Here is a 27,223-nt window from a genome sequence, read left to right as displayed (position 1 = left end):
AACTGATTGATCAAAATCACTCATTTTTATTTGAAATATTTTTAACAAATTGATCAAAATAATTAATAGAAATAAATTTATAAATGGATATGAATGCTTTTTTAAAATAGATTAATTATAACCATTCATTGTTATTTGAAATTTTTTTAATAAATTATTTATAATCGTTTATAAAAAGTATTTTTTAATTTTTTTCTTTTGCTTTCGTCTATTATTTCTATGCATTTTTAGATATATTGATAAAGTTCTCGTTGTGTGTCAAGCCATCTTCCCCTAGGAAAAATTCTAGAATGCAACGGGTATATTAGTGACGTGGCGTAACAAACCAATCAAATTAATTCTTTTAAGAATATATGTCCCATCATGATTGTAAAAAAATATTTTTATTGTACTTTTGTTTAAAAAGAATGAATGTGATTGGCTTGTTATTGATGACGTGGTGCAAGTGTGACAGTGTAGAATTCCTCCTTCCCCTAGATGTTGTTGTTCTGTAGTGTAGACCTGGTCCAGTAGACCGAAACAGTAAAAACAGTACACGTGTACAGGACCTTCCCGCCACGGTACCCAAAAGCCGCGCGCGTCAACGCCGAGGCGACGTGTGGAGAAGGGCAATACCGTCATTCTCCCGCCAAACCTTTCCGGCGAACGCACAAGAAAAAAGAAAAAAAAAAAAAAGAAAAACAAAGAAAAAAAGAAAAAGAAAAACGAACGAAAAGCGGAGCACTCAAACCAAATTCATTTTCTTCGTCTCATCATTACCAACCTGAACCAGAGTAAAATAGTTGAAGCTGCGACTTCGCGAAAGAAACCCTAGATCAAGGTAGGAGCCCCCTCTCTGTTTAAAATTTCTTCCCCATTTTTTATTTATTTTCATGATAATAAACCCCAGCAGCATCGTTTTCCATCTATTTCGTCTTCTTACTCTCTACGAATTGTTGCTTTTGCTTTTTCTTTTTTCTTTTTTTTGGGTAAGTTATGTTTTGATCTTTGAAAATTTTCGAATCTTATTTAGTTTTCTATTCGCTAGAATATGGGTTTTTAGTTGATTCATCGAAGTGAAAGTTTGGTAGTCTTGTGATCAAATATATCTATATTTTGGTTCTTGGTTGTAATTACCTCGGAGAATTGGTGCATGTAATTTTCGTAAAGTTGGGTGCACAGACTGATAAGATTTCCTTGCCAACAATAGACGATGAAAAGTTAGAGATCATGGTTATAGTTCTTCTTAGCTTGGCGGAGAAGTGGTGTTTGTGAGTTGTGTTTGTGTGCTGAAAATCGAAATAGGGAGAAAAGTGTAGGATTTTCTCCTCTTGATTTTGAAATCAAGATGGACAACAAGACAGGAGAAAATTTGTTGGAGTGCCTATCTCACAGGCCAGACTGTGAAAGTAGAAACTTTGGGTTCTATTGGAAAACCTACTTAAAATTGCAAATCTAGAAGTATAGAGGCATCAAACAATGGTTTAGAAACTAATTGGTTTCTTTAATTCCTTTTAAGATGGCACAAGGTGCGTACTTAGGCCCTGTTTGGATGCATGAACATCTTATTCATTATATTCCTTCGATTTACTCAAGAAGCATATAACATTCACTATTCGATAAATGAGAAGTGTGATCAAATGGCTTGAATGGGTGTGATATTTGTTTTTCAAGTCATTTTTTTGAAGGTAAGATAATCACCTTGTAGGTAAAATATGCTCTGCTACCAAATTATGGATGTGAAGATCTTTCTAGGAGCAAAAACCAAACTGATAGTCTCCAAGCGCACAAGAAAATCTTCTACGGAATAAGTTATCATTGGATATCTTATTCCACCACCCAAACAGGGCCTTAAGGCACAATCGATGGGCTTAAGTTGATATCTCTATCATGATACTCCATATTGTGACGAAAGGACTTGGGAGGTGCAGGAAAAAATGATACTAAATCCTCTTATTAAGAACTTGTTAAGTCTAGCGCCTTTTTGTGCAACTACGTAAATAATATACTGTATAGTCTGTTATTTTGGTACTTGTCTTTTGGCATGAGATGTTATCTTGATAACATTCTATAACTTCAATTATCGTTGTTCTTCATTTATTCATTTAGAATTTTACTTTGAAAAATCTAATTGTTCATAAAGTATAAATTAACTATTTCTTTTCCATTTTCCCTTCTATATTCTGAATGAACGGTAGGTGAAGAACATATACTACACGTGCTTTCAGATTTTGTGATGATTGGCATCAGAGACAAGTGAGTAAAAATTTTCTCTTGTATAACCAATATTCTTCCTGCAGCTGTAACCAAGGTAATTTGCTCTTGTTGACATAATCTGTGATGTTTAAACACAGGAAGGCATTTGTAAAGGTGATTGATTAATGGATGATGTATATGGAAAAGTGGAGGTTTTTCCAGAACACTTCCAGCCATTAGATCAATCTAATGACTGTCTTAATGCAAGTAATTCAAGAACTAGTCATTCGCTAAGGTCATAAAATCATATCCAGATGTGTGAGATGATAATTTTGATTAACTTTCCTAATTTGTTTCTATGTCACCTAAATACTTTTTCTTTAGCACAGATCCCGTAGCCATTCCTGGTCTATAAGAGGAGTAATGGGTGCTGCATCTCTTATGAACTTGCTAACTTTACCACGCCTTCGATGGTCTTCTAGCACGGAGGAGGATGACAAGGTTAATATGTCTAGCTCGTGATTGGAATGAGAATAGAAAATAGAATAGAATTGGATTGCATTGGAATGGAAATGGAATGACGAATCATCGACAAATGTTTGGTTTATTATTGGCATGAAAATCGAAATGAACAATTGGGAACACCTAGGACTTTGAGCGAAAGTTTTGGTTGGAGGGAGAGGAGGGGAAGGTGCTTGTGAGAGGTTTTGATTGAATTTTTTTTTATAATAGACTTAAAAATTATTATAATTGTAAAAATAGTCCTTTAAAAAATTTATTTACAAAATTGGGACTATGCGGTGAATGAATCACCGCTTTTTAAATGTGACAAATCGTTCACCGCTTACTTTAAAGCATTAAGGGCTTGTTCGGTTCACCTTTTTAAGACAATGGAATCGGAATGAGATTCATTGATTCCGATAGTTGTTGTTTGTGCTACAAGAATCTGATTCTGATTTCCATTCAACTTTGGAATGGGAATGGCTCAATCCATTTATCGTCCAATCGGGCTTTGAATCCGGGATTGACCAATTCTAAAGTAAATTACTCAAAGTCCTCTCTCAGAAACACCTCCCCCCCTCCCTTCATCACTCTCATCTCTCTTAACCAAAACTCTCTTTCAAAATTCTAGATGTCTACTCCGATTTCTATTCCAATAATAAACCAAACATTTTTGGATGATTCGTCATTACGTTTCCCATTCCAATGTAATCCAATTTCATTTCCCATTATTATTTCAATCATGAACCGAACATGCCCTAAAATTATTTTTAGTGTTTAATGTTATACATCATTTAAGAGTTTGGATATAGAAAATATATAAGTTAGGTGAAAGCGGTGAATGATTTACTTCTTTTAGAAAGTGGTGAATACCGCTTTTTAAAAGCGGTAAATCATTCGCTGCTTTGGGCCTAATTTTACAAATAAAAATTTTGGATGCCTATTCTTACAATTAAAAGTTTTGTAGCCCAAAAATCCCGTTTTGAGTAGTTTAATCTGAAATAGACCAATCTAGGATTCAAAGTTGGATTGGACTATAAATAGTTTGCACCATTCTCATACCAGAGCGGAATGGGAATTGAAATACAATTCCTGCAAAACAAATAACAACTATTAGAATCATTGAATCTCATTCTGATTCCAGAGTCTCTAAAATAGGTGAACCAAACAAGCCTTAAAAGTTATTTTCATTGTTTTGTATAATGACTTTTAACTTTATAAATTGACTTTATTGGACTTGGCAGATAGTATTAACTAAGGCGGAGGTGGAAGCTCTCCAATGTGAAATTGCAGATGCAGAAGAAAGAGAAACTCATTTAAAAGCCCAGTAAGATAAACTACTTAGTCTACTTTAGTTCCTATCCATCATATGAAGCGTTCAGTCTCCTCTATTTCCTTGCTGCACGTGTTTGCTGTTAAATTCTAAATCTTAAGTTCTTGTTTTGATGTGTTATATTTGATATCTTTATCTTTTTTGTGATTTTATCAAATAAAAAGTATGATAATGTTTAACAATTTAGATTGCATGTGGATTGCTGAAATGGATGGTGAAGTTTGGGCTTTTTCTTTCGACATATTCATTCTAAGCACCTGTGCTTAAGTCTAGAAATCTTTACCAGAAGCAATCAGAGAGAATTAAAAGGTTAATGTTGGAAAATAAAGATCTATCACATACTGTAAATTTTTATACTCATAGTGATCCTTTTTTTCTGAAGAATTAGAAAATGGAGTCACAAAAATGATGCGAGCAAGAAAAATATGTGTTTGTTTTATTTATCAAAATGTATATTTGGAATTACACATGGTTGAAAATGAAGTGCTTAGTTGAAAGACTATGGTTGAAGATGGAGTATCTTCTTTTTCTTGTTTTAAAGGAAAAGAAAGAACTTTATTTTCTTTAATTCTGTAGCTAAAAATTATGACATCTATGTTTTATTTATTTGGATCTAAGAATGTTAATTATCCTTGGTGATGTTGAGGTGACACTTCTTCCACCTTGCATGTATCTTTGGGACATTGATGATTGGGCATGTTTCTCTTCATTTACCTTGAGTTGTAGAACAAGGTTGTTATAAACCAACATACATATTGTTGGCAATGGCAGACATGATATCTTGATTGTCCTTCTTGTTGAATCTCCACCCTGCTAAAGAAATAGAGCATCTTTTTTTTTCTTTTTGTCAAGACAACCATTTCCCTTGCTGAACAACTTTTTCCTCTTCTGCAACCATGTATATTTTTGCTTAATTATTCTTTTTCAATCTTGTGACATTCATAATTATTTGCAATATCCAGGTTGGAGAATCTTGATGAAGTTTTGAGGTCTGCTTGGCTTTCTGGATATCTCTACATTCGAACTGTAAATCAGCCTCTCATTAAATTTTCTTTCTTTTTCCATTGTTTTTGTTTGATCTTTGATAGTAAATAGAAATTAATTCTTTTGAAATATATGTAGAGATGGACTGCCCTTCCTGGAGAACCACCCATCATAGATGATGAGGAGGTTGATGATTGGCTTCCTCGCTTTGTTGTTCTTCAAGGGTCATATATGTATTATTATATCAAATCTACAGGTAATGCTTGTTCATTATCAAACGTCAAAGAAAAGAAGAAAATTTACATGAGACTTTCAAACATGTTAAGTTCTTCTGATAGTTAGCTTTATATAAATAAGCGAACAAGAAGACGACATTTAGGACTTTATATAGTTCGATATATATTTTTTTTGTTGAATATAAAAATGAATATAAAAATGCATATCTGAAGAATATGGCTAGATTACCAATTGTCCCTAGTGCAAGTGGCAAAGAGCTTGATGGTTGGTACCCAAGGTCCCAAGTTTGAAGCCTAGTTGCTTCACATCTCTAGCTAAGTTTATTTTTTTTAAAAAAAATAGTGAAGCGAGTAGCATACTACATTTCTCTCTCTTTGTCTCTCGCAAAAAAAAAAAGAAGAAAAGAATTTGCTCAAATTCAATAGCTCTCTGAGCATAGGAAATATTTTGTAAATCATGAAATCGTTGTTGAGTCATTACTTTCTCAGTGATCATTTGGAAGTGAATGCCTGATGATGATCTGAACTTGTGCTTTAGAAAAGAACCAGATCACTAAGAGTACAAACAAGAAGAATGAATAATTTTATGTATCCAATATTGCCTTTAATGATTATCAATTTATAAGGTTAATTGGTTATTCCTAATTAATAATTCTCTTTTTCTTCTCATAACCAGTTCTTTCTCTTTGGAATAGGGAGATTCCTCTCGTCCTTCTTTGTCTACTTCTGTCTTTGTGGACTATTTGAGTAGTTGAACTCTTTTACAATCTGCTATTTCAACTTAAAAATCTTCATACTGCTCAATTCACTTATTGGATTTGGTTTATTCTAGAGGTGAACCACTTATAATCATTTGACTGAGTCTTCTCAAATGTTAAACATTGTTCGTCCTCTTGGCAACCAACTTCTCAGACTTTTTGGTACCCTATTGCACGAGTGTAAACATTGTGCATTACAATAATCGTAGTAACAACAAGGGCCCGTTTGGCAAGCCAGTAATCGTAAGAAATTTCTAAAAACTATAAAAAGTTTATAATATAAGGTAACTTTTTCTAAGATGCTTTTTGGACGCATCAAAATACAGTATAGAGTGCATTGTAGTATTTAAGTAAGATGGTGTAATAGTGGGGTTAAAAAAGAAAAAAAAAATCTAGTCAATCTCACTTTTTTTTTTTTTTGTTTAGTTCAGGTTATGGAGAACGTTGGGCACAACCACGCGTCTCTCCTTTTTTTGCTTTCTCCTTTTCTTTCACTTTTCCCTATATTTGGCCTCACCCCTCTCGAGCTAGAAGTGGCTGCCATCCTTGGTGGCCCGCTATGCCCAACTGCTCATCATAAAGTTGATCTACAAAAGCTGGGGCTTTGGTCCAATGGGATGATCTTAAGGAGAAGCGTTTGAACAATTTATATGCAAGAGTAACTGTAAAAGATACAATAATATTGTGTTAAGAAATTGTTAAGAGTTTATGTGTGAACCAAGGATTGCCGTATCACCGGCATGACTCGGCACAGCAGCATGTGTCTCTCTTTTGTTTTTTTTTGTTTAGTTCAAGTTATGGAGAATGTTGGGCACCACCACGTGTCTCTCCTTTTGTGCTTTCTCCTTTTCTTTCACTTTTCCCTATATTTGGCCTCAACCCTCTTGATCTAGAAGCAACGGTGGCTTCTTCCTACCTTATAGTGGCTGCCATCATCGGTGGCCCCGCTATGCCTAGCTGTCTCATCATAAAGTTGATCTACAGAAGCTGGGGCTTTTGGTCCAATGAGATGATCTTAGGGAGAAGCGTTTGAACAATTTATATGCAAGAGTAACTGTAAAAGATAGAAGAATATTGTGTTAAGAAATTGTTAAGAGTTTATGTGTGAACCATGGATTGCCGTGTCACCGGCACGACTAGACATAGCAGCACGTTGTCACGGGTCAATCGTTAGGACTCGACCGTGACGCTCTTTGGGGCCAAATTTGGTAGTCATTGAGTTGACGAAGCTATGGAGTTGCGGAGTTGAAGCGTTCCGTCAGGTTGGAGCCGCTGTCAAGTCTACGGAGGCAATTCTCTAGCAATGGCCTATGCCATGGCAAGGATTTTGGTACCGCATGCGGGGTTTCAAAACGTACCCCTCGGTGGGCACCTTTGTACCCCCGGGGTGCCAAAGGGCTGGATGTCTTGCATGGTATATAGGAGGAGGGGTGGACACCGCTGGAGTGGCCCCGACTCCCCCGCCGACTCATAGGACATGGGTCGTCCCTTGGCTAGCGGAGTAGCCAAGCCTAGTGTTTCGTGTGACAGTGCAATGGATGGTCGAAGGGTCACGNGTCACATTATTTATGTTGATGTTGTATCAATACGTCAGATGATACAGATTAGTACCGTACTTACGTTAGGTGAATACGATAAGTACAATGTTGGGTTAGCTAATCCGGTTGAACGGATTCTAGAGTTTAGAGTTTCCAGGATTTGTTTCTCGATGGGGCGAGGAACGGGCTGAGTTAGAGCGAGATGATTCATGCTCGACGATGTATCATTACCTTATATGTGTACGATGATACGGAGACATTAGTACCTTACGTACTTGTATCGTTACTATAAGATGATTAGTACTATGATACGAAGTTGTTGTTATCTTTACTCGATGATGTATCACTACATAGATGTTGTACGATGATACAGAGTTACAGTTGAGTTCCATACTTACATTTAGACGATACGGTAAGTATAAGAAATGGGTTAGACGAACCTTTACTCGATGATGTATCACTACATAGACGTGTACGATGATACGGAGTTATTAGGCTTACTTGCTCGATGATGTATCACGCAGCACGTTGATACGGAGCTATCATAGGTTAGAGTACCGATTGGACTTCCAACGGTGGGGCCCCAGTTGGGGCTGAGTGAGAGTTAGAGTATCCACTCCTCTTAGACGCGAGCGTGTGGCTCTGGCAGACGCCCTGTTGATGCAGACGGGGATCACTTCATGAGGCCTCTGAGCACGAAGCCACCTCGCTGGTGGCTGTTCGTTTTTGTCTGATCACTCATACTAGGTTAGGAGTGTTCTCCTATGGGATAGATGGTCCCAGTTACACGGAGACGACGTGTTATGGTTTACGTATTAGTTACGGAGTTTACGTGATTACGGTTTACGTATTACAGATGTTGTACTGTTAGCCCTTTTAGATGATAGGGATCCAAGTTTACGGTATCACAAAGTAATGTGATCTAAACTACGGTGAGCAAATACAGTACTACAATATACACAGAATTATGTGATTTAGCTGTACGGTGAGCAGTTATAATATCACAGAACAATGTGATCAGGTTTACGGTGAGCAGATCCGGTTAATGTACAGGTTCAAGTAGTAGTAAGAACAGTGATATCCTAAGAACAGTGTTCTGGGTTAGGAGTACGTTGGATTCTAGTTCACAGTTCGGGTGTTACGATGTGTTGGATCCATTGTACGTTCCTTACCTTTACATTAGTAGATGATTAGGATATTACGTGTTATATAGTTGTATATCCTTATACTAGTTGTATATCTTGAATCTGTATTTTCCTTCGAGTCAACGAAGCCCTACTGTGGGGGGTGGAAAATAGCGTAAGGCTAACGAACAGCTGTGAACGTTAGCCGGAGGCGCCGTGGGCCATGGGCCAAACCGGGCTAGAGAGCGCGCTGGTGGGCTTGCCGGAGGTTAAGTGCTAGGCTTTTAATTTCCAGAAGCCAATACACGGTGCTACGAAGTTTAGGCAAAAGTACTCATATGCTACAGCGGAGCCGGGAGGTCCGCCTTTGCTTCGGATTTGCTGGCAAAGAAATTATTGAAATGTTGCCGAGCTGCTTAGCGGCTTGGTTGAAGCGGTTGCGTAAGCGAATGGATCGTTAATCCAAATGCTTCCCAGTTTAATCTAGTTTGGGGTGGATTAAACATTTGGGGGTAAAAGTGTGGAATCGGAGTTGTATACGAGGTTTGTTAGGTTTATAATTCCTAAATTGTTCGATTGAAGTGTAATCTCCGATAATCTTGTGAATTTGAATTCCTAATTTGAAGCATACTAGCATGATAGTAGGTTATTGCTAGATGATGTTCCATGCATTCTTTGCATTTGATGGCATGGTAGATATAGTAGCAATGTATTTCTATCTACCTTTCTATCTATCTATCTGTGCCAGCTTAGACCTAGTGGGAAAACCGGCGGCGTCGGCGGCCGAACCCACTGGGAACTATATTTATATAGTTCTCACCCCGTGTGGTTTTGGGGTACAGGTACACACGAGAGCGTACCGGCAGAGGACCGTGGTAAGGGCACAGCGTCCTAGTAGCTAGTAGCTTTCCTTATGCATTAGAGTACCCTCGTGTACATAGAGATGTAAATGTATTTGGAAGTTACTTATGTATTTGGAGAGCCATTTTGTATTATGAGAAGAATATATATTTATTTGGGAAGATGAAAATGTAAACCAATATGTAAAGGTTAAATGAGATGTAATAGCTAGATGTATCTCTCTTTATTTCACTTGTATGTTACTTGTGATTCTTGCTCTTAGATGTAGTGCACTTGTGTGCTTCGTTATCGATTGTGTATGTATTCAAGTTATTTTCCTGGAAACTTGTTGTACACAATCTCGTTGTTAGCCTTGGGCGGACAGAGGAGGTGCTGTCCGTCTGGCGTCTGTTCGACGCGCCCGGGCCGAGCCAAATTGGTAGCGGTCACGGGGCGTGACAGCAAGGCTCGCGAAGGCAAGTGTGCTGAGCGGGGATTCGCAGGGCGCGGTGCCTGCGAAGGCTTAAGTGATGGATCTCTATAGGATCGCCAAAAAGGAGGCACGTCGAAGGAGACTCGCGAGGCGCGTAGGTCTTGGAGACTCGAGAGGGGCGAAACCCAGTGAGGCAAACAGCATCGGTATCCGTATGGTGAACCTTGAGGGATCGGACCATTGGTGTGCGACCAGATGTGGTCGAGCCATGGAGGGGTCAGATGGGTTGCGACGCGGAGCGAGGCTTGCTCGTTTGTATGGGGCCTTATGTGGCGAAACTATGGGACATCGAGGGCGCGGAGCGCCATGGCAATGCGAGGTCGTGTGGACAGTCGAAGAGCACGGTGTGGGCTTGTTGGCTTCCTTGCCAGGAGCGTTGAGGACACGTGTGCCGTACGGGTCGTATGCGAAGCACGAATGTGCGGAGCATGGGCGTGCGGGGTGTCGCGTTGTCGCTGGCGCTGGAAGACAGACGAGCTTGTGGCGCACACTTGGGTGGCTGCTTTGACGTGTGTCAGTGGACCGAGCGAGCAGGCCGCGAGTGGGCGGTATGGCCGTGGATGCTGTCGGGCGCATGAGGCACAATGGTGGAGAAGTGACCTTACTTGGTGGCCAGCCTCAGTATTGGGGTTGCTCGTTGGGAACTCGTGGAGTCCGACGAGGGGTTCGATTGCAGGCGATTGGTTGAGCTGTCAGTCTCGCGCAGGAGCAAGCTTGGCAAATGCTTGGATTGGTATTCCGCTGTTAAGTTTGGAAGGCTTGTCCGTATTTGGACTTGGGGAAGGCTTGCCCATCTTCGAGCAGGAAGGGGGCGCCGCACGGGCTTTTACGAAGAAAAAGTTTTGTCCGTGACAACGTGCCATGCCAATGTCGGCATGGCTCTTTGTGCTAGTGGCGTATTGGTAGCGTTTGGCACAATTTTTTTTTAATTTTTTTCACGTAATGTTAGCTTTTTACGATATTTTACGATGGTAATGTATATAAATTTGATCCAAATTGTCTCTCGTTTAGTCCAAGTCACAATAATCATATACAACTCATGAAAGTATATGAATAATAATATATGATCAATAATTAATAGCAAGTAATATTGAAGATATATTCAATATACCCAAATTATAACTCTAAAGTCTATTGCTAGTAGTATATTGAGTGCCTAGGTGGATCATACTGGTAATTGTCATTATCAGTTACTAGATTGATCCCTCAACTATATGAACATTGTTGAACTGGTGAAAGCTCATTTTGTGCTTGTCCAGCTTGTAATAATTGCAAATATGTAGCGAATTCTATCGTAATGTACGTGTACTACTATGATCGACACTGGCATAGGAATAGCAGTGACACCATCAAAAGATCTCTTTTGAATTAAAATAAAAAAAGAGTAAATAGATTTGTGCCAAATCGTGCAGGCTTGGCACAAATGAGCACGAGGCAGCACGTCGCGATACGGGACAATACGAGGGCGACATGCCACGATACAGGGTAGCACACCCATACTTTCTGTGTCCTAGGTGCCAGGACCCGTGCCATGTGTAGGTATGCCACCGGCACTGTATTGCATGGGCCTATGCCACTGGCGTAGGTGATCCTTGTTGTGAATAGTCTATAACGGATAATTAATAAGAGAGTAAAGGGTTAATTAGTATATTGTTTGAATGGGTGCCACTAGATATCTCACATCCTTGGGCTCTTGTGGGCCTGGACTAGGTCTATAACTTTCTAACAAGTGGTATTAGAATCGATGGTTTGACGATATTGGCTACCCATCTAAGTGTCGAGTTAGTGGCTTTTATGAATATGACGGATTCATCGAGAGGAGCCACGATAATGCGATATGATGGTTTGGTGCAATCAAAAGAGTTGGGTCTGAGAGGCGCAGGTTACGTCGGTTAGTAATGTGATACTCGCCATGATACCAGATTTTGAGAATCCGCAACCTGCTCTGATATCGTCAGTTGTTGATTGGTACCGATTGTTGGGTTCCGCAACGGAAGCGTCGAATCGGGTTTTTACGTAAACCCGTCTCCCCAGCAAAAGCTGATACAATCAAAAAGAGAGAAAAAGCCAAACAGAAAATATGCGGGTGAAATAAGATTCATTAAATAAGAGAAGATTACGCTTGACTCTTCTTCTGTATAGAGTAGCCATAACGCGAGCCCTCCTTTTGAATTGCTCCCACGGTCCTACTCTTCTCTCCTCTTCTATAAACCCACAAAAGAAGACTTCTCTTTTTTCTCTCTATGCACCCATACACTAGATGCACTCAAGGCACATAGCTTTCTCTCTCTTGATACGACACCACCCAAGGTATCTCTCAGCCGTACCCTCTATGGATGCATTATTTCAACTTTGGATACATAAAGCCATATATATAATGATCAACTTAAAACGTACTCCGATCCTAATATAATTAGGATTCCTATTCTTATAAATATCTAAATTCACATTAATTTATCTCTAATGGATTTAAATATTTATCCTAATCCAACAAGGTTCAAAACACCAAATCTAACCAAATCCTAACAATCTCCACCTTGGTTTGATTTGTAGTCTTTAACCGCTACGTCGAGCTCACCATGCAAAGCTCCATCTTGAGCTTGTCTCCTCCGCTCGATGTCACCGTATTCGCCGCTTCATCTCGAGCGACTGCACCTTCGCGAACTTTTGGAATCCAAATTGACTTCGCTTATGTTTTGACTGTGCTCCCATTTAGAACATATAAGTTTCCACGTTTGTTCGCCTCGCATACAACCCGATCTCACTTTCGGACCCTCATAGCTCTACTTGAAGCCGAAAAATCTCAACCCTTCGAGTTCAATGCACCTAACAAGATCAATTTTCACCTCAAACAAGGAACGTGTCGCACACCTGTCATGTCGCACACCTGTCAACGTCTTCACGACTATATCGTGCATTCGGATCTTTACCGTGCTGACTCCTAAAACTTTGCATGCCGTCCCGCTCCCCATTAGAGCCTTTCCACCCTTGATTGCCTTACAAGTGGTAAAAGACTCTTTCTAGGTAGACGTGAAAGGAACATGCCGAATTGAGCACCTACGTATCATCCAAAATTTTAGCACCTCTGGTCACTACATACAGCACATCAGAATCAATCATCTCCGACTCTGTTGCCTGCGCTATTGCTGTTGTCGTCTCGTCCTGATTCACGATAGTTTTCTCCTTTTGCCGCTTCATCTCCTTCAGATCATTCTGAAGTTCCCAACAGTTGCGCTTAATGTGCCTTTTTTTGTGACAGTAGAAGCACTCCATCTCGAATCGCTACTTTTTCTGTCGATCTTCGGTTGCCAATGCTGTCGCTTCTTTCTTCGCTCTCACCACTAGCCTTGCATCCTGGCTCTGCATGCTGGACTTCTGAGTCATCTTTCGCATCTCGTTCAAGAGAAATGTCACTGTGACCGCCTCCATGCTTATGGTCTCTTTGTCATAAAGCAACGTGGTCACCAGATACTCATATGCTGTCAATAGAGAAGATAGTAAAATCGGCGCCAAGGTTTTAAGTGCCGTGACACGGGGGCGTGCCGTTCTATCCCTGGCACGGTACGGCACAGGCACTCTTGTGTACCGACCATAGTTAGTTAATTCGAATTCGACAAAAATTCGGGACGGATATAATACGCATAAAATTCGTTTTCTAATTTTTAAATTCGTTGAAAAATTCGGCTTAAAAAACGGATTCGGTATAAAATATAAAATATAAGATATAAAATATAAGATGATCTATATTTAAATATAAAAATTATATTTTTTTTATTCATATTTTCAATAATTCGGGAATAATTCGCGAATAATTCGGCGAGCCCAAAAATTCGCGAATAATTCTCTATCTTTGGAAAAAATTCGTAAACGGACCGTTTAATTCGGATTTTCAATAATTCGCGAATAATTTGCAAATAATTCGCAAATCAACTAACATAGGTACCGACACATGGCACGCTTGCGTGCCAATAGATATGCATGATCTCCTACTGGCACGTTTTGGCACGGACTTTTTTCAGTATTTTTGGCTCCAATAAACCCTTATAATATTATTTTGAAAAATTTATATAAATAATTATGAATATTTACTATGTATACCTTACTATACTCATCAATTAACATGCATGTAAGCTTTTTGAAAGTAAAGTACAACTATACCTAATGTAGAATATAAATTAAAATACAATAATAAAATTCACAAGTACAATAATTATTTAAATTTACATCTTTGCATAGACTGCTTAATTCCATATAGGTCGTCACGTTTGATTATATGGCATATTATCATCTGCAGATACAAGATTTATTTGACAATGTTGATATAAATATTGCTGGTATTATGAGAAAGTCATATATTCTCGATATATCTCATTGTATTGTCGGAGATAATCTGCATATGCAACTGGATCGTGGATGTAATAGACAATAGTCATCTATGGCATATGGATTGAAACATCATAAAGATATGGATTGTACGGAATAGAAGAACCATAATGTGGATATGCATACGTATCAGTGGACGTAGAAAATTTTATTTTGTTTTTATTTTTTTTACAATTAAAAAAATTATAACAGATAAAATAATATAAAATTTTATTTTTTCTAAAAACTTTTCAAGATCTATATATTGATTCGATTAGGAAGTATATAATGACTAGAATAACCAGAATAGGACCGTAATTACATCCATTTTTTTTTCTCATTTATTCTTTCTAAAAATATTTGATCAAAATTTGTTTAGGAGATCGATTTTTGTTCCCCTGATTCACCGAAAGTTTCGCGGTGCGACAAATTTTGACAAAATATTTTGTGAAGAAAAAATGAATGTCTGTGGTAGAAGCAAAGGGCTTGGGCCAACAGGCCTGAGCCCGCAGCCCACCACTAACATCCGAGGGGGGTATGGATCGGATATGTCAATTAAAAATTTGCTCCTATATTGATGAATAAGAAGAAGTTAGATTATACATTTTTTTGACTTACCTAACAAGTAAATCTACGATTTGCGATATTTTGCCTCTTTTTTAAGTGACGAAAAAAAGAAGAGGGATGAGAAGTAGCAGGCACGGGAGAAAGGGGGGATGAATGAAATATAAAGAGAAGAGAAAGGAAGGTGAGGCGTATCTACGCGAGAGGAAGAGCGATTGCGGGGGGGCAGGAAGTCAAGGAAAAAAAAGGTGACAAGACAAAAGCAAAAGAAAAAAGTGTACAAAAAATTCAAAAAACAAGAAAAAAAAAGAATCATCCAAAAAGCAAAAAAGAAGTTGAAAAAAAGACAACAAAGTGAAAAAAGGGACAATATACTGGAGGGAGGGGGACTCGGTACCCCAGAGAACAAAGGTACCCCAGAGAACAAAAGAAAAAAAGAAAAAGCCAAAAGAAAAAGCCAAAAAGCAAAAAAGGGAAAAAAAAAAAAGTGTGGCGGCACGCTGGTACGTGCCCGCGGCACGCACCAGCGTGCCGCTTTGTCTCGAGCGGCATGCACAAGAGTGTCGCGAGACTCGGGGGTGTGCGATACCCCCCTATATCGTGCCCCCTTCTTGGGGGCACGGTACTGCACGCCCCGTGCGGTATGGCATTTTTTTCTTTGATCAGCGCCTTATCCTCATCATCTAGATTGACTCCGATACTAGTCAACTGGGCCACCATTTTGTTGAACTCGTTTAGATGCTCGTGTAGGCTCGCTGTTTCTTTCATCTGTAGAGTGAATTATCGCTGCTTCAAATACAACCAACTTGTTCGTCAGGGATTTGGTCATGTACAAATCTTTCAATTTCTTCCACAACTTCGCTGGTGTCGTCTTGCTGGCTACGTACTAAAGAACCTCATATGCAAACAATAAATGAAGCGTACTCGGCGCCTTTCGTTCCATCTTCTCCAATGACGAATTCGTGACCTCCGCCGGTTTCGCCTCCTTTCTGTTCAACGTCTCGTCCAACTCTTGTTGTACGAGGATTGCCTGTACTTTAATTTGCCACAAGCTGAAATTGTTCTTCCCATCGAACTTCTCGATTTCGAATTTTGTGGCCATCTTCGTCAATCTCACCTAATGATCGGTAACCTTAAGTTCTAATACCAATTATTGGGAATCTGGTACTCGCCCTGATACTAGATTTTAAAAATCCGCAATCCACTTTGATACCGACTGTTGTTGATCCGGTACCAATTGTTGGGATTTCGCAATGAAAGCATCAAATCGGGTTTTTACCATAAACCCCTCTCAGCAAAAGCTGATGCAATCAAAAAGAGAGAAAAAACCAAACAGAAAATATACGGGTGCAATAAGATTCGTTAAATAAGAGAATATTACACCCGACTCTTTTTCTGCATAGAGTAGCTACAACCTGAGCCCTCTTTCTGAATCTTTCCCACCTTCTCTTGTCTTCTATAAACCCACGAAAGAAGACTCCTCTCTTTTCTCTCTATGAACCCACACACTAGATGCACTCAAAGCACATAGCTTTCTCTCTCCTGGTACGACACCACCCAAGGGATCTCTCAACCGTACCCTCTATGGATGCATTATTTCAACTTTGGATCATAAAGCCATATAAATAATGCTCAACTTAAAATGTATCTAATCCTAATATAATTAGGATTCCTATTCTAATAAATATCTAAATTCACATTAATTTATCTCTAATAGATTTAAATATTTATCCTAATCCAACTAGGTTCAAAACTACAAATGTAACCAAATACTAACAAAGTGGATGGGCAGGCATAGGTTGTGCTAATGGGATCAGATAGTTGGTGTTTTCAGGCGCATGTGTACAGATTAATTCCCAAGTAGTGCAGGTTAAAGTGCAAAATAGTCGGGCTTGAGCGACATAGGGCAGGTGTATGGACTCGGATGAATTCCTGAGTGGTGTGCGGGTTAAAGCGCATGGACTCGGATTAGTGGGTTTGTAGTGACTCACAAAAGAACTTGTTGAAGGGCATGACTTGCAGAAGGGCCAAAACAGTGACTCGGTGCAACACTTTAGAGATTAAAAGATTGAGTTCAAGGGGGAGTTGATTGGTTTACATGTGAAAGGGGTGATTTGTTAAGAGATTGTTATGAGTTTACGTGTAAATAGTCTCACATTGGATAATTGATAAGAGAGTAAAGGGTTGATATGTACTAGCAGGCTTAAACCTTATAATATAGGCTTAAGATGTTAGGTTGAATGGGTTCCATTAGATATGTCACATCCTTAGGCTCATTTGGCCTGAGTTGAGCCCAGAAATTCCTAACAAATTGAGGGAAGGTGGACGGTCGAAGGTAGTTTATCTATAAGCTTTTTAACCATGTGGAGAAGGAGACTTGCCTCTTGCTAATTTTCTTGAGATTTTAGTAAGGCAGTCCAAACACTACATTACTCGCGTAAAGTTCCCTATAGTATCCCTGATGTTAATCATGCCTATTCCGTAGTTTATTTCATGTTCTGTAATATTTTAATAGGCAGCCAAACAGGCCCTAAGCCTTCAAAGAAAGAAGTTCCTGAGAGTAATGATTTGATTTCGCAAATACAGAGCTCCATTGAAGTTGTCCTATGAATATGAAAGAATACGGATGTCAGATTGCTGAATATGAACAGTTTTATTATTAAAGTTAGTTAAAACTATTCAAGTATGCATCCAATTGAAATGGGCTTTTTTTGCAAATAGCCCCTTGACAAATTTTTTTTTTAAAATTGGCCCTGTCAAAATTTTATTTGCAAAAATGGACCTGACCCCGCCACGCAAGCGCCACGTCAGCGCCACGCGGGCGGGGCTGGGCCATGTGTTTAAGTTGAACACGGTGAACCATTCACCGTGTTCAATACAAGGTTTTTGTATTGGACACGGTGAATCATTCACCGTGTCCAATACAAATACCTCCAACTTAACCAAAAATGACTAAGTTGTGAGTGTTTGTATTGGACACGGTGAATCATTCACCGTGTTCAATTATTTGTATTGGACACGGTGAATGATTCACCGTGTCCAATACAAACACTTTGCACTTAACCATTTTGTATTGGACACGGTGAACCATTCACCGTGTCCAATACAAAAACCTTGTATTGAACACGGTGAATGGTTCACCGTGTTCAACTTAAACACATGGCCCAGCCCCGCCCGCGTGGCGCTGACGTGGCGCTGACGTGGTGGGACCAGGGCCATTTTTGCAAATAAATTTTTGATAGGGCCAATTTTAAAAAAAAAATTAGTCAGGGGGCTATTTGCAAAAAAAGCCCAATTGAAATTCTATGCAAAAAAAGGGTCCTATTTTGGTTGTGTGTCCTGTTTGGTTGGGTCTACATGTAGTATACATGTAGCTCGGGTCTACATATAGTATACATGCAGCTCGATCTAATTTTCAGTGACTGGAACCTCTGTTGGCTATTCTGGTTTATTAACTGGTGACAACTATAGTTGAGTTTTGTTTCAATTAGGACTTTTGAAAAGTTCTCAATAGTTTTTTGTAATTAAAATCTCCTTATACATTTTCACTAGAGACAATAAGAAACTTCAAATTTGAAGCTTCTGCTTTTAATGTAAAGCTGAATATCATGCTTGATATGTTTTCTCAAAAGAATGCATGATACTTTGCTTCCCATCCCTGCTGTGTATATAAATTGGTTTTCTTGGTTTTGTTGGCCAAAAATTTACTAGCTGTCTGGCTAAGATATCATCTTGATTATTATATTTTTAAGGGATTCAACTACCTTATAGTCTCTGAATTTATCTCTGTTAGATATGCCAATTACTCACCAATTATTCAGCTTAATCGATAGGTGGATGGATTTATCATGTTTTGCAGATTTGAGCCCTCATGACACCACATTGCTATCTGACATTGTTGAAGTTGGGTCGCTTCCAAGCTTCTTGCAAGGAGATCAAAAGACAAGATATGCCTTTTACATTTTGACCTATCATGGATTGCGTTTTGAATGCTCAAGTATCTCTAAAATACAGGTAAGCCTTTTAGTGTTTAGTTCATAAATGTTTGTTTTTACTTTCACATAAGAGTGATTCACACTAATAACATTTTTCTTTGAGCATAGTAACAGAGCTTCATTCTAGGACGATAATACTATTTTTTCGATATGAATTTTGTTACCATGGTTTATAATTATCAGCTCAAATACTTCTTTGTACTTGGATTAGCCCTTTTAGGACAGTATCTGGTGGAACTTTTTAGACTTGTCATTGTATTTTATCTGACATATAGACCTTGAGAAATGTTATCTTTTTATGTATGATCATCTTACTTTGTCACTTATCCAAACCTGTTTCTTTTTTTTGAGAATAGGTAGTACGCTACCTGCTTCATTCATTGAATGGATGAATTTGGCTACAGAGGTGAGGCAACGAAGGCCTCAAGAAAAAAACAACATTAGAAAGGGTAAAAACCCTCAAAGCAGATCTTTCCACGAAGATATCAGGATCTTGAGCCGACGGACGACTAAAATAGGGTCGAGTTGTTGCTGTCGAAAGATAAGATTGTTCCTGGCCTTCCAAATTATCCACCAGCATGCAATCAAATCGAAAAGTCCATTACTCGTACCGCGCACCACAGTCTTTCCCATCCACTTATCCCAAACTACCAGTACATCGTCTCCCAGTTCCTCAGCGAGGACATCCTCGAGTCCCATCACCATGATGTACCTGAGAAAGACGCATTGAGTGAATAAATGGTCCACAGTCTCGTCGTGGGCCTTGCACAACACACAAACTGTATCCCCAGTCCACCCTCTCTTAACAAGGTTATCGGTTGTAAGCGGTCTTTTCTTAATGACGAGCCAGCAGAACACCTTGACCTTGAGTGGAATACGGAGCGTCCAGATCATACTAGTACGTCCATCCCTCGTTCCTCCGTCGTTCAACATCCTATAGGCCGATTTGACTGAGAATTTACCGCTGCTACACCATCTCCACCCTATCACGTCCATCTGTTGGCCTACCTTAAAACTGCTAACCCTATCTTTGAGCGCTGAAATGTTGGGTCCTAACCCAGTCAAAAGGGTCGCATCATCTCCCAGGATCCTAGTCCAGTTCCAGTCGTCATTTCCAAAACAATCCTTGACCAAAACTGGATAACTGTCCAAAACCAAGAAAATCTCCGGGAAGGCCATTCTAAGTGTGGTATCCCCACACCACCTATCCGACCAAAAGTCAATAGAACTACCATTACCCAGCTTGTACTTGGTCCCCCATTTGAAAATATCATTGGTGGTTAATACTCCTCTCCACCAATGTGAGTAGGGCCTGAAGCTACTACCCTCCCACAGAGGTCTTCTTCTATGGTAATATAATTCACGGATAATCTTGATCCACTGTAAATGATGTGCTGTATGGAACCTCCACCACCATTTGACCAGAAGTGCCCGATTCATGCTAGCGACGTCCAAAATGCCTAGCCCGCCTGCCTTCTTGCTCGAGCAGACATTTTTCCATGCAACTAAACATCCTTTGCCTGCGGGATCGCTCGAGCCTCTCCAGAAAAAATCTCTACGAAGGGCTTCGATGCGCTTGATCACCCAACAGGGTGCCTTGAAGACAGACAGAAAGTATAGGGGAAGGTTGGTTAGCACCGCGTTGACCAGTATAAGTCTACCCCCTCTTGACAGGAATTTAGCTTGCCATTCATCGATTCTGAGTTGCAATTTCTGAATAACCCCTCTCCATGTATCCTTCGTGGGGGGTTTTGGGGAAAGAGGGAACCCAAGGTAGGAGGTGGGGAAGTTGCCGACTTTGCAGTCAAGCAAGGTCGCTAGTCTTGCCGCTTTACCTTCAGTCTTACCAAGGTAATATAACTCCGACTTCTCTCTGTTGATCTTCAACCCGGAAGCCCACTCAAATAGGTGCCACATCAATCTTAGGTTTTTCATATAACTGTCCCTAGCCACTGAGAAGAAGAAAGTATCGTCTGCAAACTGTGTGAGGGTCGTTGTACTGTCGTCAGATGGGCCAATTCCCTTGAAGAGATTATTGGAAGTGGCCTCGTTAGTTAATCTGGCGAGACACTCCGCGACCAGCAAGAACAGGAATGGTGAAAGCGGATCCCCTTGGCGTACTCCTCTTTTCGTTTTGATCCAATTGGTCGGCACTCCATTCACTAATATAGCCACTTTAGCGTTGCACATACATTGTTCAATCCAGCCACGCCACTTCTCGTCGAAACCCCACCATCGAAGAATACTGAAAAGGAAGGGCCAATGGATTCTATCGTACGCCTTTTCAAAGTCCACTTTTATGCCGACCCCCTCAGTACCCTTCTTACAGCTCCGTCCAATTAGCTCTGATACCGTGACATACGCATCCGTGATGTTCCTTCCTTTCAGAAAAGCTGATTGGGAGGGCGAAATTAAGTCGTTCATCACTGCTGCAATTCGATTTGCCAGTACCTTTGAGATGATCTTCTGGATACCGTTAATAAGACTGATAGGTCGAAAGTCATTAGCTGCCGTCGCCCCTTCCTTCTTGGGTACTAGGCAGACAAAGGAGTAGTCGAAGGGGGCAGTGGACAGCCTACCCTCGTATAATTCCTGGAACACGTTGAGTAGATCATCCTTGATAGTTTTCCAGAAAGTTTGGTAAAACCTTAGTGGGAAGCCGTCAGGACCCGGCGCTTTATCACTACCCAGGTTGAATACTGCTTCCTTTATCTCATCTACGGTAAAACCCTCCGTAAGCCGCCTTAGCATAGAAGTCGAGAGCCGTTTCGTGGTAAAGAGCCCACTCCAATCTCCGAAGGAGGGTGGTGCTGTAGCATCAGCTGAGAAGATCTCTTTAAACTTGCGGAAGAAATAACCCTTCTTATCCTCCTCAGAGTTGTAAACTTGACCGTTTTCAGTAACTACACCAATCCCATTGGCCCTTCTTCTCCCATTAGCTATACTATGGAAGTACTTAGTGTTACTGTCGCCCTCACGTAACCAGTGTTGATTAGCCCTGGTTCTCCACATAGAAGCTTCGTCATTTAGAACTTTCATTAATTTAACTTTTATATCCTCTCTTTTCTCGACTCCCTCTTCCGACAATTCACCCTGATCCTCCAAAATATCAAACTGGTGGATTTCCCCCAGTAATTGATCCTTTAGCCTGCGGATGCTGTAGAACTCGCTATTGCACCATTCTTTAATTCTCTGTCGACAATGTCTTAGCTTCGCAGTAAACGTGAGCACCGCTGATCTTTTTGCTGTTCCCTCCATCCACCATCCAGGCACTTTGGTACGAAATCCCTCGTGATTGAGCCACGCTTGCTCAAACCTGAATGTATTCTTCCTCCCCTTGGTATTTCTTTCCGCAGTGAGCAAAATGGGACAGTGATCTGACGTGGCTAGGGGAAGGGCTACCACCTTGGAGAATGGAAAGTCTTGATCCCATTCCGTCGAGAGTAGAAAGCGATCAAGTCTCGCAAGAGTCGGAGTCTGTTGCATGTTGGACCACGTGAACGACTGATTTGCCATAGGTGGGTCTAACATCGCTAGATCGCTAATAAGGTCGTTAAACATTGCCATAGCTTTAGTACTCCAAATCTTGCCGCTTCGCTCCTCTTGCCTTCTAATACAGTTGAAATCGCCACAAATTATCCACCTACCCTCACAATGCACTTTGTGCCACTTCCGAGAAGAACTCCTCCTTCCCGTCCCACGACGGTGGTCCGTACACATTTGTAACGTAGAACTTAGTCCCGAACTTGATGTGAGTCAAAAGAACGGTAATCGAGTATTTGCGCACAAGGACGTCAGAGCCGCAGTAGAAGCGAGAATTCCAGCACGTGATTACACCCCCAGAAGACCCATCCGATTCGAGATAAACACATTTGTTAAAGAAAGAACCACCTATACTACGCAGAAAAGTGCGAGAAACAGACTGCACTTTGGACTCTTGGAAACACAAAACCACATAAGACAGCTTAGAAACGACAGCCCTAACAACATTACGCTTAGAGAGGCTATTAAGCCCCCTAACATTCCAACTAACAACACCTAACATAAAAGAGACACAAACAACACAAAACACTAGTCAAAGACACCCAGCAATCCCCAAAACGGTGTCTACAATCCAGCTCCCTCGCCCCCCTACGCACGCTCAGCAAGGAACCCCTCGAAGTCCATCGCCTCCGCCTCTCCCAGTCTAACGCCGCAAAGACGACTCTTGCGAATAAGCAGCTTGATATTACGGTCGACCCCAATCGCCTTCCCGCCCTCACATTGCCTGGCCTTCCTCGCCATTGCCCGGATCAGAATGGGTGTCTTATCCCCCTTCGCGAGTCGCTCACTGGTTCGTATTCCAGCGGGGTTCGACACTGTCTTCCTTTTTGCCACTGCATTTGACACTTGGCACGAAGGCAACAAGTCATCGACCCTTCCCAAGTGGCGTCCTCCCACATTCGTGGCTGTCTCGATAATCGTCAATGGCAAAATCATAGAGCTCCTGTCCTAAAGTACTCCATTCTCCTCCACGTCGCAACCTCCCGTCTCTGCTTCCAGTCCGGCACCCATGTCCCCTCCTTCTTGACTGTGGGCCCCCCATTCAGTCAACCCAGCAGATGAGACCGTGAACACACGCCGGCCACCTTTCGCTGCCTCGTCCACGTGCTGAAAAAAATCCAAATTTGGGGCCGGTGCAAAGAGCCAGACCCACCTCCCCACAAAATTACTCCTGCTGCCACGTCCACTCGGACCCACGAGATCCACCCCTAGTGTTAACCCGAAAATTGAAATTTTGAGTAAAAACCCCGCTTGAGTTCCCAAGGTTATCAAGGGGTCAAATGCCACCTTGGGCCCCACAACCTTGGAATTCGAACCTGCCCCCTCCTTAGCTCCCAAATCAAGCAAGAGAGAGGAGACCCAGCTAGAGCACCACCCGAAAACCCAATCCTTCCTCATGCAATCCCTGAGCTCTCCCCTTTTCACCATCCTCGAACCTCCCGCTTCCCATCCCTCGGGACCTGCATCGGCGCGAACTGTTGCGCAGGTCCGAACCCCAACGCACCCCGGCGGCCCTCCTGTGATCCCTCTGCGGATCCAATCCTCGCCGTGCACCGTTGGCTGTCCGGCGAACCCCGCCTTCCAGCTCGGGCCCGATCCAGCTAGAACAGTCGACCTCGCCGCCCCGTTGATTCCCTTCACGACCTGACGGGCGACCCGCTCCCAACGGAGTCTCCCAGCGAGCTTCGCCGGCCCTCCCCCTTACCCGGTCTTCGAGAGTGAGGCCGAGGGGGCCCGCACACCCCGTGGCGTCGCCGCCCCTCCCTTCACCCTCTTCACCTGTTCGGGCACCCCCCCGACCAAGATCTTCGAAAGTGGGGCCCGGGGTGGTCGCACAATCGGTCGCGCCGTCCCCCCTCTCCCCCGCTCCAGCGCCTTGCGCCCATTTCCCACTTCCCCTACCACGATCCGACTAAGATGGGTTTCCGATGCCACCGAACTTCCCCACCGCACCTCATTCAGGCGTGCCGACGTCGCTTGTCGCGCGCCGCCGACGGGCACCCTACACAACTGCTGCGGCGCTTCCCCTTCTTCCACTGCTCCCTCTCCCGAGTCCATCCCATCCCCCGCAGACGCCCGATCATCATCGCCATCAGCCTGATGGTCGATCCCAGCTTCGCCCTCCTCCATCTCCCCTTGTACCGGCTCGCCCTGAGGCGGTACCGGCGGATCTCCACCCCCTCCTTCCTCTATCCTCTCCCAACTCTCTAAGTGTACCATGACAGGGTGGCTTTCCTCGTCCACGACGATCGACATATTTTGCGGCACGTCGAGCAGAGAATCGAGAACGATCTGGCATCGGAAGGCTCGTAAATCCGTCATCGCTAGAGTGCCCCGGTCCGCCTTCACGAATCTCCCGAACCCGCTCACAATCGACGCCACGCGTGGCACCGTCCAGATCTCGAAGGGAAGGTTTAACAGCCGAATCCAAGCTCGATATCTCGACCTGTGGGGGCGGGCGTCCCTGTATTGCCCCCAAGTATAGCAGCGAATCCAGAAGGTGTCTAGTGTGAGTACCTCCCTCCTAATTAGCATCTCTGCAGGAACCCACTCCGGCAAAAAAATTGCAAAGTCCCTCTCCCTGTGTCGAGCCACCGCGAAATCATCATTGTAGCCCCCAAACCTTCTGGCCAGCGCTTGTTTGATAGTGCTGACTGGATCAAGGCCCAAGTTTGTAGGACGGAGCACATCAGCCAGCACGGCGTTGCGCCGCAGATTCCGTCGTCGAAGATACTCCGTATACGGGACGAACACCTTCGTCACCGGCTCACGTCCCCGTCGATGGTAAGGCCTATTCATATTAACGTTCATCTTAATGCCTCTATTCGCCTTACAATGTTGCGCACGATGGCCGTAGCTTAGACACTTGATGCACCTCACAGGATCCCGGCACGCCGAGGCTTTGTGGTCCTTGGCGAGGCACCTAAAGCATCTATTAGCGAGGTATCTGCTTGGAAGCTGCTTCGGCCTGTGATTACTGTAAAACTTAACGGAAGGTAAGACAGGATGTGGCGACTTGTAATCCTTGATCAGGGCCTCCTTATAAGTCACTCCTCTGATGCGATGGGAGTTACTACTCCCACCCATTCCACAGCACTTCCCCCTCTCCTCAGCTGATCCATTGGGCAAACCCTTCTTTCCCTCCCGTTGATCGGTAATAACTCCGTTCTTAAGCTTAGAAGAAGGAGCCTTACCGGAAGCATGCAAGGTCAGCTCGTCACCTTCCCAGCAGTTATGATCCTTCGATGCAATATCGCCTATCTCGTTCGACACGCCAAATCGAATGAGCTGCTCACCTCTTAAATGCCCATCAAGACTCTCTCTGATATCCTCACGATCTGCTCCCTGCCCTGGACTAAACTCCTTCTTTCCCTTTTCGATAATGCTTCCTTTCATGAGTTCTTCATTGCCTCCTAGGCTAGATTGTAGCCCCTCCTCCCCATCAATGCTCTCACACACCCTCTGTAAAGACTTACGACCCTTGTCCACACCTAACAGATCGTCATGGGCAGACTTTCCTTTCTCCTTAGCTGGATCAAAGCTTAGTTTTCTATCCTTAAGCTTTGTTGACCAGCCCCCTCTCCATGGAGCTCCTCTCCGCTCCTTTCTTCTCCCCATTCCAAACCTGTTTCTTGATTGTGTTTTTATGCATGCCAATGCATGTGCCCACATTATACCTTTTCGGATTATTAAGATACTGTTTCGTACCGATTATCCGTTATATGATGGATCGTTAGTTGCTTTTACTCATTTTCTTGCTCTACGTCGCATGTAGTTCTGTTTCTGTCCTGCTTGCCAGTGTATTACTAATTTACTCTAAAAGAATTTGTCTTTTCTGATGCTTTTTGTATGCGTCTGTGTCTGTGTCTGAGTGTTTGAACCATTTTTTGAATCACAGTCAGTCCTCTAACAGAAGTACTCATTTGAGTTGATAATTAATACCAGACAATAAGGGCTTCTTTGTGTTTCTGTTTTATTTTTCATGAAACAAAGATTTTATGTGTTTGATGTGCTGATGGATGGACTTTGCTGCTCAGTCACTGTTGGCTAGCTAGCTTGCCAATCCAGCCAGATGCCAAAGTGTGGTGTCTTCCTCAAAACTAGAGAGAGGGAGGGAGGGAGAGCCAAGAAAACGGCAAAAATAACAAATGAGGCTTTGGCTGCCAGACAAATCTGGTGGATTTCAAGCACTCCATCCACTCCACACTTCATTTCAGAAAAACAAAAGAACAGCACCTATACCAAACAGGCCTGATATTGTTGTTGTGAAAGCCAAATTAGCGCTAATATGCGCATCTGTGATTGTCAAATATTTCCTGGTTTCAGGTAGATTCATGGCTGAGAGCACTAAGAACTGATTGTAAGCTTGAAAGTGATGGTGCAGCTCCAGACGACTCGTTGAAGTTATAGCAACCATGCGCAGTCCTATCACTTCATTGTACATAATTGGTCTCTTTTCATTGTTCAATTGATACAATCATTGTGCATTGTAGGTTTATTTCTGAAGTTGAATTAGGTATGTGCAGTAGTATTTTTGTGAATTTAGTTTGTGCAATATTATCATTGCATTCAAGGTTGAGAACATTAAGGACTGACTGCAAGTTTATGAGTTGTGTAATCCCTCCATGACTCAATAGAGTTGTACTAGGATTGCAAAGTACTTTCCTTTACATATTTATTTTGATTGTTAAACATTTATTGGTGCATTAATGTAATTAACAATTTGTATAGGATAAACTTACCAGCAAATGTAATTTTATCAAATGCTTATCAATCA

The 27,223-nt window shown here is 41.9% G+C and overlaps 1 protein-coding gene across 6 annotated transcripts; it reads left to right on the top strand.

The window, feature by feature from the left end:
- On the top strand, positions 670–27,223 carry LOC109717545. Of its 6 annotated transcripts, XR_002218207.1 has the most exons (10): positions 670–820; positions 2,178–2,235; positions 2,334–2,470; positions 2,565–2,676; positions 3,921–4,003; positions 4,972–5,035; positions 5,132–5,249; positions 18,768–18,922; positions 26,484–26,622; positions 26,773–26,840. XR_002218207.1 is itself a non-coding variant. In XM_020243391.1 (9 exons), the coding sequence occupies exons 3-9, from the start codon at positions 2,361–2,363 to the stop codon at positions 26,499–26,501; spliced, it is 660 nt and encodes a 219-aa protein (XP_020098980.1). In that variant the 5' UTR covers positions 670–820; positions 2,178–2,235; positions 2,334–2,360; the 3' UTR covers positions 26,502–27,223. The 6 variants fall into 6 exon arrangements, 5 of the variants coding, with proteins under 5 accessions (XP_020098980.1, XP_020098981.1, XP_020098978.1 ...); XM_020243391.1 differs by having other exon boundaries at positions 26,484–27,223; XM_020243389.1 differs by lacking the exon at positions 26,484–26,622 and having other exon boundaries at positions 671–820; positions 26,773–27,210.

The sequence above is a fragment of the Ananas comosus genome, linkage group 11 (assembly GCF_001540865.1).
Source record: "Ananas comosus cultivar F153 linkage group 11, ASM154086v1, whole genome shotgun sequence".
In the NCBI taxonomy this organism is placed as follows: domain Eukaryota; kingdom Viridiplantae; phylum Streptophyta; class Magnoliopsida; order Poales; family Bromeliaceae; genus Ananas; species Ananas comosus.
The sequence above is the reverse complement of the archived record's forward strand: the minus strand, read 5'-3'. Positions and strand labels throughout refer to the sequence as shown.